We start from the raw sequence: 16,255 nt of genomic DNA, 5'->3' as shown, positions 1-16,255 counted from the left end.
CCCAAAGTATCCATTCTTGAATCCAAGTGAATATACTTCTATTGGGCTTGGCACACTTTTCATAGGACTGCTCGTGTGTTTTCTTTCAAGGCTACAAGTTTAATCAAAATCTTTTATAAGTTCTGAAAATGCATTGGTAGACCAGTGACGCAAACAGACTCAATCGCCATGTGTGTTTACTATAAAAAGATGCTAATGTTGCAGAATGCAGATGAAAATGTAATTAAAAACATGGCATAATGTGAGTTAGTGAGGCAAAGTGGCTTAGTAATAAGCAAGGTGTGACAGAATAAAAAAATGGGAATCACTCGAAGAGAAATGCCATTACCGCAAAGAGACTTACTGGCAGATTTCTTGCGGAATCCAAATAGAGAATAAGCAATGCTGACGACAGGCCATCATTGGCTTGATCTTTATCAGCTCGAATGCTTTTTAGAACCTAAAAGTAAGAGAGGCATCATTTAAAAGAAATGTTCAAGTTAATTACCATATTTTCCCATGTATAAGACTAGGTTTCTTTCCTAAAAAAATAATGTCCAAAGTTGGGGGCATCTTATACACCGATAGATCTCTCCCCATTCTCTTAAATCCGAGTCACCCAAAATAAGGGGCATCTTATACATAGGGGCGTCTTATAGACAGGAAAATATGGTATATTGGGGGGGGGGGCTCTGTTGGAATGCCATGGTAAGACACGCACAAGTAACTGTGCAACTCAGAATCACACACGCCTCCATCCACCTCCGACATGGCTGAAGGAGGGTTCAGAACCATTTTTCTTTTTGCTTTCTGCTTTACCTGAACCAGGGACTGTGTTTAGCATATACTCTGAATCAATTCAAGCCAACTCTAAACCATGGCTTCTGTAGCTAGCATCTGTATACCATGATCCCAGTTTGGAGAAAACAGGAAGCCACAGTTTACGTAAAACAGAAAGTAAAAGCTTCTTAAGTCCTCTTCCTAGCTGCATGGAAGCCTGAGGGTCATTGTGGTTCTTGCACATGCAATAACAAACCATTGTTTATCAAGCAATATGACTTATGTGCGTGTATAGACCCAGGTCTTCGTTCTTATCTATATTTAGCTCTGTTTAAAGCTGCGAGACCATGTATTAAAAAGATAAAACAAAATACCTGATCAAGATTCTCTGCAGTAGGCATCAATGTGAGCCATTCTAGTTTTAAATGCAATCTTCCTTTGGAAACTTCATCCAAAGTAAACCACTGTAGGCAAAGTAAATAAAAGATTGTGAGAGGCAAAGCCATCCACTAATGTGATATTATAGATTCCTGTTTCATGACATACTACTGGTACTTTGTGAAATGGCACACTGACATAGCATCATGAAACTAACCAACAAAAACAGCTAAGTCAACATGACTGCCATTTATCTTTTACATTCAATCCATGTTCTAACACAACAATAAAAATGACTTCATGTTAAGACATTGTACAAACACTTCCTTACAAAAAACATTTTAACCAACGACTATCAGTGACTTCCACATGCTGTGACCATTCATGCCACAATTCTACGACTTCGGAATGTCTGCCATCATAATAAATTGACACAGAGGTTCCACAGAAACGGTGTTATAAAAATGTAGAAATCTGTTGCAGAGGGAGGCTGCAATCTTGGAAGGAAGGTCCATCAAATCTTTCAACATTTGAATCTGAAGTGTGATTAAGCACCGTAGGCTGACTACCTCAGGGTATGAGCCCTGGTACACTCTTCCCACCAAAGAGCAGGTAGAGACTTACCTCATCTAAATGGCGCTCCTTTTCGACCTCAATTAGGTCTATCATTAGACTAGGAGAAAAACACATTAGAATAATATCATTATCTCTTCTGTAAGTCGTATTGTTGGAGGGATCAATGAAGTATTAAAAAGGATAGTGGGTTAATCTAATTATATTTATGCTATCCTTATGATAATTTGTTGTTGCTTATGAAGTTTGTATACCGCCTTTCATCTGAAGATCACAGGGCGGATCACAACATAAAAATACAAAATGAGAACACAAAATAAATAATACCGGGGGGGGGGCATTTTGTGCAGGGGTTCTGGTCCTTGCCCCCATGCAATCCCTTCCTGGGTCCAAAAGGTTATGTGTCAATTGGACATGCACAAAATGGTCGCAGCCTATAATAAAACAAACCAATGACCCCACTCCCACAAGCAAAGTTTAAAGGTCCTAGAATGCCAAAGGCCTGGTTATAGAGAAACGTTTTCACCAGGCACCTAAAGTATAGAATGAAGGCACCAGGCGAGCCCCTCTAGGGAGATCATTCCACAAACGGGGAGCTACCACAGAAAAGGCCCGTTCTCGTGTTGCCACCCTCCAGACCTCTCATGGAGAAAGCACACAAAAAAGTGCCTCAGATGATGACTGCAGAGTCTGGGTTGGTTCATATTGGGAGAAGAGGTCCATAAAGAATGAGAATAGCATCTAAGTTCTCATGGGGCAAGAAAGGAATTGGTAAGGATATATAAAGCAAAGGGTGTCTGCTTGTTAAGAGCTTTGAAGAAAATTGCCACATTTGCAATTGTTGTGGAAAAGACATAAATTAGGTCCTTGAATTGCGATAACATGGTGTTCTGGGGGAAAACAACAGAGCATGGCTTCCATGAGGGCACATATGAGCTTTTTATGGTTTATTCCTCAGGCAACGTATCAGGCAGCTAAAGCCAGATATGTTACAATAGTAAAAGCAATAGAGCATAAGAATTAGGTAGGAACATATTGTTACTTCTAAGACTTACAACATTTATTTCTTTTCAGCATGTAGGTATTTTTAAAATGCCATGCATGCATTACCATGGCATTTTGAAAAGGCAACTGTTCTGTGTATATGCCAATACTGCATTTGGAGATGTTAACTATTTTTCTTCAAGTTCTGCCGAGTTCAGCTTTCCCTTCCCTTTCATTTACAGTTGTACCTCCGGTTACAGATGCTTCAGGTTACAGACTTCACTAACCCAAAAATAGTACCTCGGGTTAAGAACTTTGCTTCAGGATGAGAACAGAAATCGCATGACGACGGCGCAGTGGCAGCGGGAGGCCCCATTAGCTAAAGTGGCACCTCAGGTTAAGAACAGTTTCAGGTTAAGAATGGACCTCCGGAACAAATTAAGTTCTTAACCCGAGGTACCACAGTATAGAAAGAGGGATTCTGGCAGTGGCACGCAAAGAGAAAACAAGGACTAAAAAATACTTAAAACACAGGAAGCATGGAATTTTATCTGTTAACATTCAAATCAGAAGAACAACTATTTTTTGCCAATATCATAAATGTATCTTGCTTGGCATTTACCTTCCCAGGAAGTCATCCTTGTCTGGGTCTTCATCAAAGAGCTCAATCTCCAATTCCTGTCCTGGGTGCTCATACACTAAGGCCTGCAAATAAAGTAGTGAATAAGGTAACCTATTCAGCACAAATATCTGACATGGCTTTTAATGTGTCTACATTATACAAAATACCTATCACTACAGAATTATGTATAAGTAGAGAAATGCAGGATACGCACAGCTCTGATTATAAGGATGCTGATAAACCAATAGGATTTATTACTACCATATAGATAAAAATGAATAACTAAAGAAAACTCTTTTACATCCTCACCTTTTAAGAATGAAATTTTTTTACACAGTTTAACTTCAGAACAAAGTGGCTTAGCAACACCACCCAGAAATTAACCATTGTGAACGGGTTGTATTTAAGTTTTTCTCAGAGTAGAGCCACTGAATTTAATGGTGCTAAGTTAGTCTTGTCTATTATTATTATTATTACTATCATCATTGTTCACACAGCACCAAACAATGGCTTGGCATTATACCTGAACTAATCTGTTGTGCTGACAGCTGCAGTAGTCCATATACCAGCAGCAGAAAAGACACACAAGGTGATTATCTCTCCATGTAAGAAAGATGTATACGGAATTAGCCCTCAAAGGCTCTATTTTAATACCATTTGAAGAATGGGTACCAATATCGAACAGCAATTTTAAACTTTGTACCTCATAAACTTCGTTCCACTTTGGGTTGAGATTTTCTTTGATGACTTTGCTTTGGAAAATTTGATTACCCACACGAATGATTCCGTACGGGTCAGACTTCCCTTTAACAATTCCCTTTAGGTAAGTATCTTTTCCCTCAAGATCCTGAGCTTCAATGAAGTGTATCCTTAGTACACCCTGTCAAGATGCAAGAAATAGTTATCCATCATATAGTTTTCAACAATAAAGTATCAACACAAATTCTTTCCACAGCAGGATGACTGACCATTAACTTGACTTAGAATCAATCCTTAGAATCATAGAGTTGGAATAGACCACAAGGGCCATCGAGTCCAACCCCCTGCCAAGCAGGAAACACCATCAGAGCATTCCTGACATATGGTTGTCAAGCCTCTGCTTAAAGACCTCCAAAGTAGGAGACTCCACCACACTCCTTGGCAGCAAATTCCACTGTCGAACAGCTCTTACTGTCAGGAAGTTCTTCCTAATGTTTAGGTGGAATCTTCTTTCTTGTAGTTTGGATCCATTGCTCCGTGTCCGCTTCTCTGGAGCAGCAGAAAACAATCTTTCTCCCTCCTCTATATGACATCCTTTTATATATTTGAACATGGCTATCATATCACCCCTTAACCTCCTCTTCTCCAAGCTAAACATGTATATGGAATTAGCCCTCAAAGGCTTATCAATCTCTGGTCACAGGATTGCTCTGGGTTACCTGCATAGTACCGCAAGTCTACATAGTAGATTCTATTCTAAGGGCATGTATCTATGACTGGATGGTATGTTCTGCCAATTTATGACAGAACAGAAAGCAAATTCATTATTATTTTGGATTATATTTCTTTAATCTTGATTTGGAGCATAGTGCATGGCATAGCAGTACTAGATTCCAAAGAGTTGTTAAAGCCAGTTTTTTCCCCCCTGGGGAAACGCATGGGGACGCATATCTCTAAACATTTGTGAATCTAAGTTTGGCCTCATTGAGGGGCAGTATTTCAGTATGATTAGGAAAATGAGAGTACCTCTAAAAAAAATTAAGAAAAAAAGCACTGGTTAAAGCTAAGCAGGTACAGACTTGATCAGTCACCTGGTCTGCACTCAGACTCAAGATTTAAGTATCTGTGAAAAACTGCCTGTTCCTGTTAGTTTCTCTGGTTATCCAGAACATTCCAGAAGTAATTTTGGTCTATTTTTTCCACGTATGAACTTGTGATATTGCTGCATTAGATTTTGTACTGCTTCATCATTTCAGAATTTTACCCAAAATAAGCATTAAGTTATACAAATGGAAAAACCTGAGGTATGGAAACGAAGAGTCATTAAAATACTTTTGTTCAAATATTGTCCATGACAGGGAAGGAAATTCCTAGCTTCACCCTGGAAGGCTAAACCCACCTGAAGTTACTGTCATACGCTCAGCATCCAGATTTTTAGGGTCTTCACAAATAGTGTTTATCAAACTTTCACGAATCAGAATGGTTCTGCAAAGGTTACTCAAATAATACTGAGTTCACACTGTATTCTTTTATAATTTTATGCTAAAATTCTTACCTTTGGTATGGGGAAGCGCAACTGAGCAATCTGTACCTCACTGACGAGAGGAACAGTGATCCTGTTTGGAAGCACCAGGTAATTGGATATGATGTCTGATATTATAGTGTCTGATAAACCGCTATTGGGAAGAAAATGGAGGAGAAGTTATTTTAAGACATCTTGCCTTAGTTGCACTTTTGACACACCTTCACTATTTAAACAGTTATTACATTTGCTGAAGCCACAGTTATTTATGCTTCCGTTAACATTGCAGGCTAAGGAATTTCAACTCCGGAGTGTAAATAAATTTCAGGCAAACTGCCAACACAATTTCTCTTCCAACATTTCTTCATCTTCTAATTAAAAAGTGACAACCAGATTTATAGAGCGTACAGCAAATCTACCTATATATGCAGGCTGCAGAAATATTTTTTCAGCCCCATTTACGTGTTGGTTAAAATTCTGGGCTAGTTCCGTGGACTTCTTAAAATTCTTGGATTTTCCCTTTCATCTACATTCAATTTTGTAAGAAAGGGTATATATAGAACTGACCCAAATAGCAAGATCATATGACCTGATTAGCTGAAGTCATTTCAGTTAGGACTCCTGGCTTTTTGTTTTGTTTTAATGAAGTCTGGAGGAAATCTATCTATCTATCTATCTATCTATCTATCTATCTATCTATCTCCATGTTGAGTGGTATTAGAACTCCTCCTACAAATTATCCTTTCACCCTGAACCATTTCATAAGTGCAATTTGACAAACCAGGTGCTATTTGCTTTAGGGGCTATGCCAGATTTTGGTCAATCCTTGACCAAGACACTCTGCATAAGACCCCATCCACCATCCCAAGACACCCTTCTAGGGGTCTACCTCCTCACAACATGAGGTACGAAGGCTCTTGTTAATGGGATCCCTGCTTTGAATTAGTTCCCACAACAACTGCCTTGACACCAACCCTGCTTCCTTGGGTCAGGGAGTGCTATACATTTGAATTTACTACATTTGCATTATCATCAGTCTATCCCTAGAGGTACCGTATTAACTCGAGTCTAATGCGCCATCGAATCTAATGCGCACCTCAGTTTTCAGAACCTTGAAACCAAAAAAGATATTGCTGGCAAATGCAGATGTGCCATCAAATCTAATACGCACCTCAATTTTTGCAACCTAATTTGGCCAAAAGAGGTGAGCATTAGATTCAAGTAAATACGGTACATAAGATTCATCCACCACTTAGAGAGCCTACAACGATGCCAAAATGGAAACACTGAAGTTTCCAGAGTTTACGACGTGGGTCCCAAGCACTGTTACCTTCAATGGCCACAAGATGGAAACAGTAGCTCAGAATAAGGGGCAGGAATAAGAGGCTTTGTATAAACATTATTCATTCTTCTCTGGGTTGCCTTAATTGTTTACTATAAAATACCGTTGAATAGAAAATAAGGCCCATTACTTCAAGTTATTGTTTCATAGATCATATATTGATGAAACTGATGATAGCTTAAAGTAATCAACATACAAAAGTTAATTACCGTATTTTTTGCTCTATAAGACTCACTTTTTCCCTCCTAAAAAGTAAGGGGAACTGTGTGTGCATCTTATGGAGCGAATGCAGGCTGCGCAGCTATCCCAGAAGCCAGAACAGCAAGAGGGATTGCTGCTTTCACTGCGCAGTGATCCCTCTTGCTGTTCTGGCTTCTGAGATTCAGAATATTTTTTTCTTGTTTTCCTCCTCCAAAAACTAGGTGCGTCTTGTGGTCTAGTGAGTCTTATAGAGCGAAAAATACGGTACTTTGCTTTTCTAAGGGGTAAAGGTAAAGGTAAAGGGACCCCTGACCATTAGGTCCAGTCGTGACCGACTCTGGGGTTGCGCCGCTCATCTCGCTTTATTGGCCAGGGGAGCCGCCGTACAGCTTCCGGGTCATGTGGCCAGCATGACTAAGCCGCTTCTGGCGAACCAGAGCAGCACACAGAAACGCCGTTTACCTTCCTGCCGGAGTGGTACCTATTTATCTACTTGCACTTTGACATGCTTTCGAACTGCTAGGTTGGCAGGAGCAGGAACCGAGCAACGGGAGCTCACCTCGTCGCGGGGATTCGAACCGCGACTTCTGATTGGCAAGTCCTAGGCTCTGTGGTTTAACCCATAGCGAAACAGCACATGACATGCACCACTAAGGTGACTGAACTTGGAGCTTGTGAGCATGTGGAAGCCACACAGTAACGAACTGATCCAAGCTCAAAGAATCACAGTAATGTAGAGCTGGAAGGGACACTGAGGGTCATCTAGTCCATCCCCCTGCAATGCAGGAATCTTTTGCCCAAGTCGGGCTCGAACTCACAACCTTGAGATTAAGAGTCTCATGCTCTGAGGCTGAGTTATCCCAGGTCACACAGTTTGCTATGTCAGTGCAAACAACACCAGGGAGGAAGTCAAAGCAGCTTCCACAAGTACATCAGCCTTAAGGTATCAGCACATACGTGGACATTTGTCAATCTTCTTCTGTAACAATTTTTTGAGAAGGCAGGCAGATGCTATGGGTAGTCTACATGTGACAAATAGGTACTAATGTTGTACACCACCCACTCTGATCAGGAATCAGAATTTTTCAGAACATCAGTATAAAATATTACAGTCCACAGTACTGCGGCAGGCAGGCAGGCAGGCAAACAGTGGAAAAGAGTCAACAGTGGGAAATGGCCATGCCTTTCATCATCCAACCAGTTTATATAGCCATTTTTCAAAACTATGAAGCTTACAGAGAAGCTGAATGCCAGATAAGGGAAAGAAAAGAGAATGTGTGAGTCTCATGTGACATTATTAAATGATGGTGAAAACAGTAGATTGAGGCTAAATAGCTTGAGTAGATTGGCGGAGCATATTCTCTCTGTGAAAACAACTGATAGGTGTGCAATCCTCGTAATGTTTCATCTAGCCTTGCAGCTAGAGCTCTTCCGAACTTAGACTTTCACATTTTTACTGTGGTATCCAAGAAAACATTTGAGCCCTATTGATATCAGTACAGATCAAATGAACACCACGGTGTTTTAAATTTTATATGAGGAGGGAAGCTAGTTTCCGCACTGTGTTTGGAAGTTTTGCAAAAAAACAATTGCACCTTACTCAAAGGAACAGAAGTAGAATGCAGCCATACTACCTTAACACTTGGATTCATTGAACTCATACAAAGTCATTAGCTTATTTGTATCTTCTCTCTCTGCTAGGAAGTTACACAATATTTAATGCTTTGAGCCAACTGTCAATTTAAAAACATTTTAAAAGGCTTTTAACAAGTCAGCCAGGACTTTCGTTTTGAAAATGTAAAAAAGAAATGAAGAAAATCTTTAAATACAATTTTTTTTGGGGGGGAGAGACAGAAGCCTTCCTGCTGGGAATAATTGATACAGATATATCTAAAGATGATAAAGTATTTTTGTATGCCATGGCGGCAGCTAGAACCTTGATCGCAGAAAACTGGGGGGAAAGAGACAATTCCAACCAAAAAAGAGTGGCAAGACAAACTATTTAGTTATGCTGAATTAGCAAGGATGACAGATGCGATCAGGGGCCACAGCAAGCAAAAATTTCAAAAAGATTGGGAAAAATACAATGAATATTTGAAAAAGCAATGCCCACATATTACTGCTTGGACTTGTTTTAATTAACTTCTGCAAACTGATATATGATTAGAAAAAAGAGAATTAAAGAGAATTACAAAGAGAGATAATAAGTAGACAAACGGAAACAGATTACTAAGGTTGATATCAGACCCGCATAGAAGATGAAGGAAGTCAATGAAGAAAATGGATATGAAATTTGGTTACATATATCGTTTTTGAGATATGTGATTATTTTAATCATTATTTTCTTTTTCTTCTCTTTTTCTTTTTTGTAAATTTTGTTTCGTTTTGTGTATTAACATCTTTTTATTATAATTTTTTTTCACTTTTTGATGTTTAATTGTTATATGTTTGTATGTCAAGTTTATCTGTCAGAATACAAATTAAAAAATTAAATTTAAAAAATTGTAAAAAAGAAAGCAAAAAAAAGATTTTCACAGAGGACAATTACTCTGGATTTGTGGGTGTTCAAGGTAGTTAGTCGCTTCCTAAAAATGAGTTGATATGAACAATCCCAGTGTGACTGCGAAATAAAGATTTCCAGGGGTCGGAGGGATGGAATCAATATCCAAGCAGGGAGTGGGCAGGCTCCCACCAAAGCCAGCTGTGCTTTAGTGCAGGGGTAGGCAACCTAAGGCCTGGGGGCCAGATGCGGCCCAATCGCCTTCTAAATCTCGCCCACGGACGGTCCAGGAATCGGCACGTTTCTACATGAGTAGCATGTGTCCTTTCATTTAAAATGCATCTCTGGGTTATTTGTGGGGCACAGGAATTCATTCATTTCCACCCCCAATATAGTCCGGCCCACCACATGGTCTGAGGGACGGTGGGCCACAGCTGAAAAAGAATGCTGACCCCTGCTTTAGTGCGAGGATCTGCTGACTCAAGAGCACCATACTGCCACAACACAGTGAGTAATTACGCAAACACCTCTGCAGCTGCTAGCAGATGCTTAGTGCACATCATTAAATGCACAGCAGGACAAACTGGGGCACCAACATGCCCAACCAGTGGAAATGGCCACATGACTGCAAGTTATAATTAGAGTCTGCGATGAACTTTTGCTGCAAGTTTTTTTTTAGGAAACCTACATTTTGCAACCCCACCCCAATTAATTTCGCAAGAAAAAAAAAAGCTGGCATTTTCTCTCTCTCTGTCTCTCTCAAAAGTACTGTAATAAAGTAGCATCAAGAATTTCTTACTGCATTTGGAGACAGCAATAAGAAACAAAGATACTCAGTTATGCCTGAAAGTTTTAGAGAGAGATTCACAAGAAGCTTGTCCCAAATGGAGAGCTCAAGAAAGAGAGAGAAATTAATCAACAGTAAGCATAGGATTTCAGAGTTTACACTACTGGGTGGAGCTTTACAAGTTAGCCTCAAATATGCACCACCTCAAGTCTGGGACTTCTCTTGACTGCAACAAAAGTAGACTGACTGCATTCTTTCCTTTGAATGGGCAAGCCAAATATAGCTAGAATGCTAGCAGTTTTTTCCCTGCATAGAAACACCTTGTTTTCTTCCAGATGTTATACTGCTGCAAATTACAAACGATGCTATTCACCAGAAAGCTCACAGCAAAGCAAAGTTAACCTTTGCCACCTATAATTTTGCAACTCTTTTGGCTGGTTTTTTGGAAGCCAAAACAAACTGTACAAGATGCAGTTCGCAGCTTGCAAAACAGCTAGCTTGGGTCTTTAGGAGAATTTCCAACTCCCCATATGTACTTTCCTTACCCATGTCTGAAAGGTTTTTTTGTGCCGTTCCATTTGCAAATTCTTATCTACTACTACTGTTTGTCTTTAAAAAATCATAAAAAACCTACATGCATGCACACTGAAAAAGCTAAAAGCCAGAACATTTGTCAATTCCTCTTCTTCTAAAGTTTTCTAGAGCTCACTGAGGGTTAAGCACTGCCCAATCCCAATGTTTAGACGTAGTATGTGTATCAACTCAACCTATCACATTGACAGTTTCCCAAAAAGTATAGCAGAGACCAGATGTAACACAAACACTTATTTCTTTGGAATTATATTGTGTAATTATGCACACCCACCCACACAAACACTTATTTCTTTGGAATTATATTGTGTAATTATGCACACACACACACACAAACACTTATTTTAAAAAAATAGTTTCACATTCAATTTTTGGCTTACTTTAGTCCTGGAATATCCAGAAGATTGGTCAGTCCTGTCCAGTTAATTTCCAAAAGCTGAAGACAAGGGGGGGAAACAATTTTAAATGTTGCCCAGCGCTTAAGAAACAGTCATACATTCTGATAGCCGTAAGGATAATAGAATCACGGAATTGTAGAGTTGGACAGGAACACGAAGGTCCTGAAATATTTTCCCCCCAAAGTGGGGCTTGAACCCACAACCCTGCAATTAAGAGTTTCATGCTCTATTGACTGAGCTATCCCAGAAGCTAGATGGCAGAAAGCAATCAGTTTAACACTAAAATACATGCAAATTTCAGCCAAAATATGAAATTAAGGAAAGCATTTGTTTTAGCCCCTTTATGAGTACTGTCCAACATCAGGAAGGATACAATACAAACTATTTATACCTACAGATTAAGAACATCAGGATGACCCTCAGAATAGTTACTTGCATAAAACATGCTAGGCTCCTATTCTAAAAAGAAATTTACTGTGGAAATCATTACCATTAGAAATCAAACAGGCCAACTCTTAAAAGTGAAGTGTGTTAAGGAACGTAGCTTAACGGCTACAAAAATAGTTGCTAAATTTATTGCAAGATTACGTAACATTGCACATTAAGAAATAATGCACATTAGTAACATAATGTCGGTTCTAGTTTTCTCTCATTATAAAAGAGGGTATCTTATACTGTAACTGTGCCGTGTTTGCAACCCTCCCTAGCCATTGGCTGCACTACTATGATATCACAGAACAGACTAAAAGTCATGAGGAAAAGAGTCAACTCAACAAAGAGCCAAGCTTTACACACATACACACACCCCACACCTAAGCCTTCTTGGAGAACTTCTGAAATCATTCTTTTAATTGCCGTATTTTCCCATCTAAAAGACGCCCCCATGTATAAGACACGCCCTATTTTTGCGGCAACAACCAATCGCCAGTCCACCCTTGGCACTATCCGTGCATAAGACGCCCCCTAATTTTTGACATTATTTTTTAGGAAAAAAACCTAATCTTATACAGGGAAAGGTACAGTATTGATTATACAGAACAATTCATCAGAAAAAGCCTAGAACCTATGAGAGCCCCCCACCAACCAACTTCCTTACAGGCAAGGCTGGCTCCACCATTTGAAAGTGTGAGGTGGCTGCCTCAGGCAGCGGATGCTGGAGCAGGCAATGGCAGCCCCCACATCCCAGCCATTTCAGTTTTCCTGAGCCAGTGCCCTGGCAATGCCAATGTGTTGGCATGCTGCTGGCCTGGCCTGGTTGTTCTCCCGGCAAGTCACAGACAGCACTGTTGAGAAAGGCTCCTGTCTGTCTGAGCAAGTGGAGAAGCCGCCAGTCCAGGCCACTTCAGCAAGCATACTGCTGCACAAGCACTGCGCTGCTCCTGCAAAGATGCTGGAAGTGCTGCTGCAGCATTGCAGCTGTTGTTGGAGCAGGCAGCGAGCGAGGTGTTAGAATACAGAGGTGTGTTCCACAAGGGGAAATGTGCCAGCCTTGTAGCTGCCAAACTTTTCTTCCTTTCAGCTGCCCGCCTGCCCACCCCACCCCACCTGCCCTGAGCAGCATGGTTTGGGATTTGACAGTCCTTCAGCCATAGATTCCCATTCCTCCACCCCCATGTTTGCACTTTTAAATCATGACTGGGAATAATTGCTCAATTCTGCTTCTCTTTTTTGTGGTTTAGTCCCCCCCCCCCGCCCTTGGCTCCACTTCTAATAAAATTCTTTGTTACTAGCTCACTGCGAAAGATCACGTAGTACTGCCAAAGGACTGCTAGCGAAACGTGGCACTAGCAGGTAAAAAGGATGCCTCAAACTTGCCAAGTGTACCAGTCTGCATTAAACGTTAAACACAGTTGTGGAGATGGTAGAGAGTTTACTTAGAAATCACTTATCTTTGTGCCTTTGTTTTAATCTCCCACTATAGAATTGCATCACTCTTCCACAAGGCTGTCAGTTTTGTTTGTTTTTTGCTAAATGACAATACTCTCTTGCTACAAAGCACCTCTGGCATATGTATAATAATAACAATAACAATAACAATATCATTATTTATTTTCCACCCATCTGGCTGGGTTTCCCCTTATTTATTTTCCACCCATCTGGCTGGGTTTCCCCAGCCACTCTGGGAGGCTTCCAACAAAAGATTAAAAATACATTAAAACATCAGTAATTAAAAACTTCCCTAAACAGGGCTGCCTTCGGACACATGCCTACACACACATATGTGTGTGTGTGTGTGTGTGTGTGTGTGTGTGCATACACATATATACATATACATGCACATACACACACACACACATTTAGTATACTGAAACTTCCACGATAGATGAATCTATTAGAAACAGGAGGTCTCGAAGACCCACAGACCAAGAGATTAGACACAGAAGTTTCAAAAAAAGTATTACTTTCAAGTTCTTGGGGTTTTTAAAGTGTATTTGTGTTATCTGCTTTAAAAATGTGTTATATGGTCCCAAGAATGAAGGTAAATGATGCAGCAACTTTGTTGAAGCCAAGCAAGTCTGTGTCAATGCCTTGATCAGAGACCACTGGGGAGCCCTATGGATGCTGCCTTGAGTCTCACAAAAGAATTGCAGCATTTAAATGTAATATGCATCAAGCTCTGGTACTGAAGAGACTCCTTGCTGTTCCACTGGTTTTTGTTCAGAAGCACTGCACAGCAGACCGTGGTCTCTTTAATATTTTACACAGGATGCACATAGACATTTTAACAGATTTCTCAAATTTAATATACCCAGGCTTGGGAACAGCTAAAATACAGGGGGTTTAATCAATAAAAGACATCCAAGTGTTCTAGATTAGATTAATATTGCTTCAAGAGGAAAAACAAAGGTCTACTCCTATAAAAAATAAATATCTACTCAGGTCAAAATGTCCGAAGCTTCAAAGATAAAGCTACCTGACAGAAAAGAGCATTGTTTTTTTCCCTCTGAAAAAAATAAATAAAGACTCATAGGGCAGAAGAACCAGTTCAGTGACCCTTTAAAATAATCTTCAAGCAGGTATTTGCAAGAACAAGGCAGAGTTACTGTGCCCCTTTTGATTAGTATGTGTAACATTTTTTAAATTTTTTTGTGGGGGGGGAGGGAGGGATTGAGAGAAGCAGTGAGGTGAAGGGAGACCATCATGGAATACTTTTTGGGAAGAAAATGTTGCATATGGTGTAACAGGGCTTATACTCTCGAAATATACACCCTGAAGGCTATCTGCATAGCAAATTCAATGCCACCACCAACACCCCAATATATGGTTTTGAAGTGGCGGGCAAAACATACAGATGTTTACAACTCTTCCTAAGTGTTTCAAGGTTTCTCTTTTCATATACAGGAATGGTGCTTTTAGCCATCACTAGGGCACAGGAAAGCTTTTATCCTTGCCAGGTTATGCAAGATTTTCCAAGCGTGTGCAGCTTCTTATGACAATGGTCTCTCTCTCTCTTACATACACATGCCTGCCCATATACAGAAAGATGTAAAGGGATTTAGTATAGCCTTTACCTTGCCTTTCTAGTTTTCTATGCAGAGATTATATTTTTGAAGTAGGAGCACTCAGGTCCCGCCCCCCTGTGCAGGCTTAAGACGTTTTCACTTTGAATAAAGGGCTGACATTTTCAGCTACACTCATTCCTATTCACCTCAAACACTAATAAAATACAGTAAGCCCTCAACTTCTGTGAAATGCCCTGAGATCTTAGGATGAAGGGAGGTATATAAATCTAATAAAAGTAAAAATAATAAAAAATTAGGTGCATTTAACTTGAACGTATTCAGCTGTACGGGTTTGGCAAAAAGGGGGGGGGGCAGAAAGGAGCTGTGCATCTGGGGAAACGACATCAGCAGTCTCATTCACCATTAAGCCCAATGTGCATCGGCTATATGCGACTTTGGCTTTAGGTGCGACCTGTAGGACGTAACCCCGGCATGAAAAAGAGGGTGGGAAAGTGTGGGGCCCAGTCTGCCTCACAACAGTGGCACAAACACTCCAGCAGACAGCAAGCCAAGCCCATTCAACCACTCGAACCAGCCTCCGACAGGAAAGAGGAGAATTTGAAGTTTGCAGAAAGCAGGCTCTATTTACTAATATGGACACAGGCTTTCTATTTTCTCTTTAAGCTGCCACAGGACTCTCCCTTTCAAACCTTTAATCATAAGGGGGGGGGAAGCTATCAGAGGAAATTTCCAAATTCTTCTCATGCTTGTTCTGTCATTTAAAAGTCTTCACAATTAGCTGAACATATATCCTCTCGATAAACATGTAACGGTTACGTATGCCATCTTCTGTTACTCAAAGAAGATGACTAATTTTTGCAGCCAGTACAAAGTGGGGGCTGTCTGACAAAGATCTCTGTATGGCTCAGAAGGCTTGAGCAAACTCATTAGATAAGTATGTTCAGATTTATTAATTTAGGCTATGTTCCCATATATAGTCATCAAGGCCGGCAACAGATACTGTCTGCGGAGTATGCTGAATTACTGCCAGTTGTTAGTTTGGACTGGAAAATATGAGAAGAAAAAATCCACGACAAGTTGCCAAATAATTCCTCTGTGCTTTTCCTTACGAAAATACTGAAGGAGAAGCTTTTCTTGGCAGCAACATCTCTCAAGTTTTTTAGATGATGGCAAAATGACAGTAGTAAAATTTTGATCCAACACAAAAAGTTGTTTCAGATTGTCACATAATTTTTTTGTGGGTGGGGGGAGAGAGAACGAGAGACAGCATCATAAAACTAATCCCCCTTAAATTCTACATTTTTTAAACAATGTAGTCTAATTTATTGCAAACTATAAAGCTAGGGGCCCACAAAATACTGGCTGGGCTTACTAGGCTGGCCTCTATTTCTTCTTTTTTACAAACTCCCACCAACACACACATACAGAGTTATTT

General features: G+C 40.2%; 1 protein-coding gene across 4 annotated transcripts in view; it reads right to left on the bottom strand.

Moving 5' to 3' along the window:
* Positions 1 to 16,255, bottom strand: part of ESYT2 (extended synaptotagmin 2) — a 71,694-nt gene that overhangs the window by 25,143 nt on the left and 30,296 nt on the right. For all 4 annotated transcript variants that reach the window (XM_081163545.1, XM_081163546.1, XM_081163548.1 and 1 more), the window contains exons 7-13: positions 11,339 to 11,394; positions 5,571 to 5,691; positions 4,020 to 4,196; positions 3,317 to 3,399; positions 1,762 to 1,810; positions 1,134 to 1,223; positions 344 to 439 (exon numbers count right to left, since the gene is read on the bottom strand). In XM_081163545.1, coding sequence (XP_081019671.1) covers positions 344 to 439; positions 1,134 to 1,223; positions 1,762 to 1,810; positions 3,317 to 3,399; positions 4,020 to 4,196; positions 5,571 to 5,691; positions 11,339 to 11,394 — 672 coding nt within the window. The remainder of the gene's footprint in view (positions 1 to 343; positions 440 to 1,133; positions 1,224 to 1,761; positions 1,811 to 3,316; positions 3,400 to 4,019; positions 4,197 to 5,570; positions 5,692 to 11,338; positions 11,395 to 16,255) is intronic.

Source organism: Podarcis bocagei (assembly GCF_964188305.1).
Source record: "Podarcis bocagei genome assembly, chromosome: 12".
NCBI lineage: Eukaryota > Metazoa > Chordata > Lepidosauria > Squamata > Lacertidae > Podarcis > Podarcis bocagei.
The sequence above is the reverse complement of the archived record's forward strand: the minus strand, read 5'-3'. Positions and strand labels throughout refer to the sequence as shown.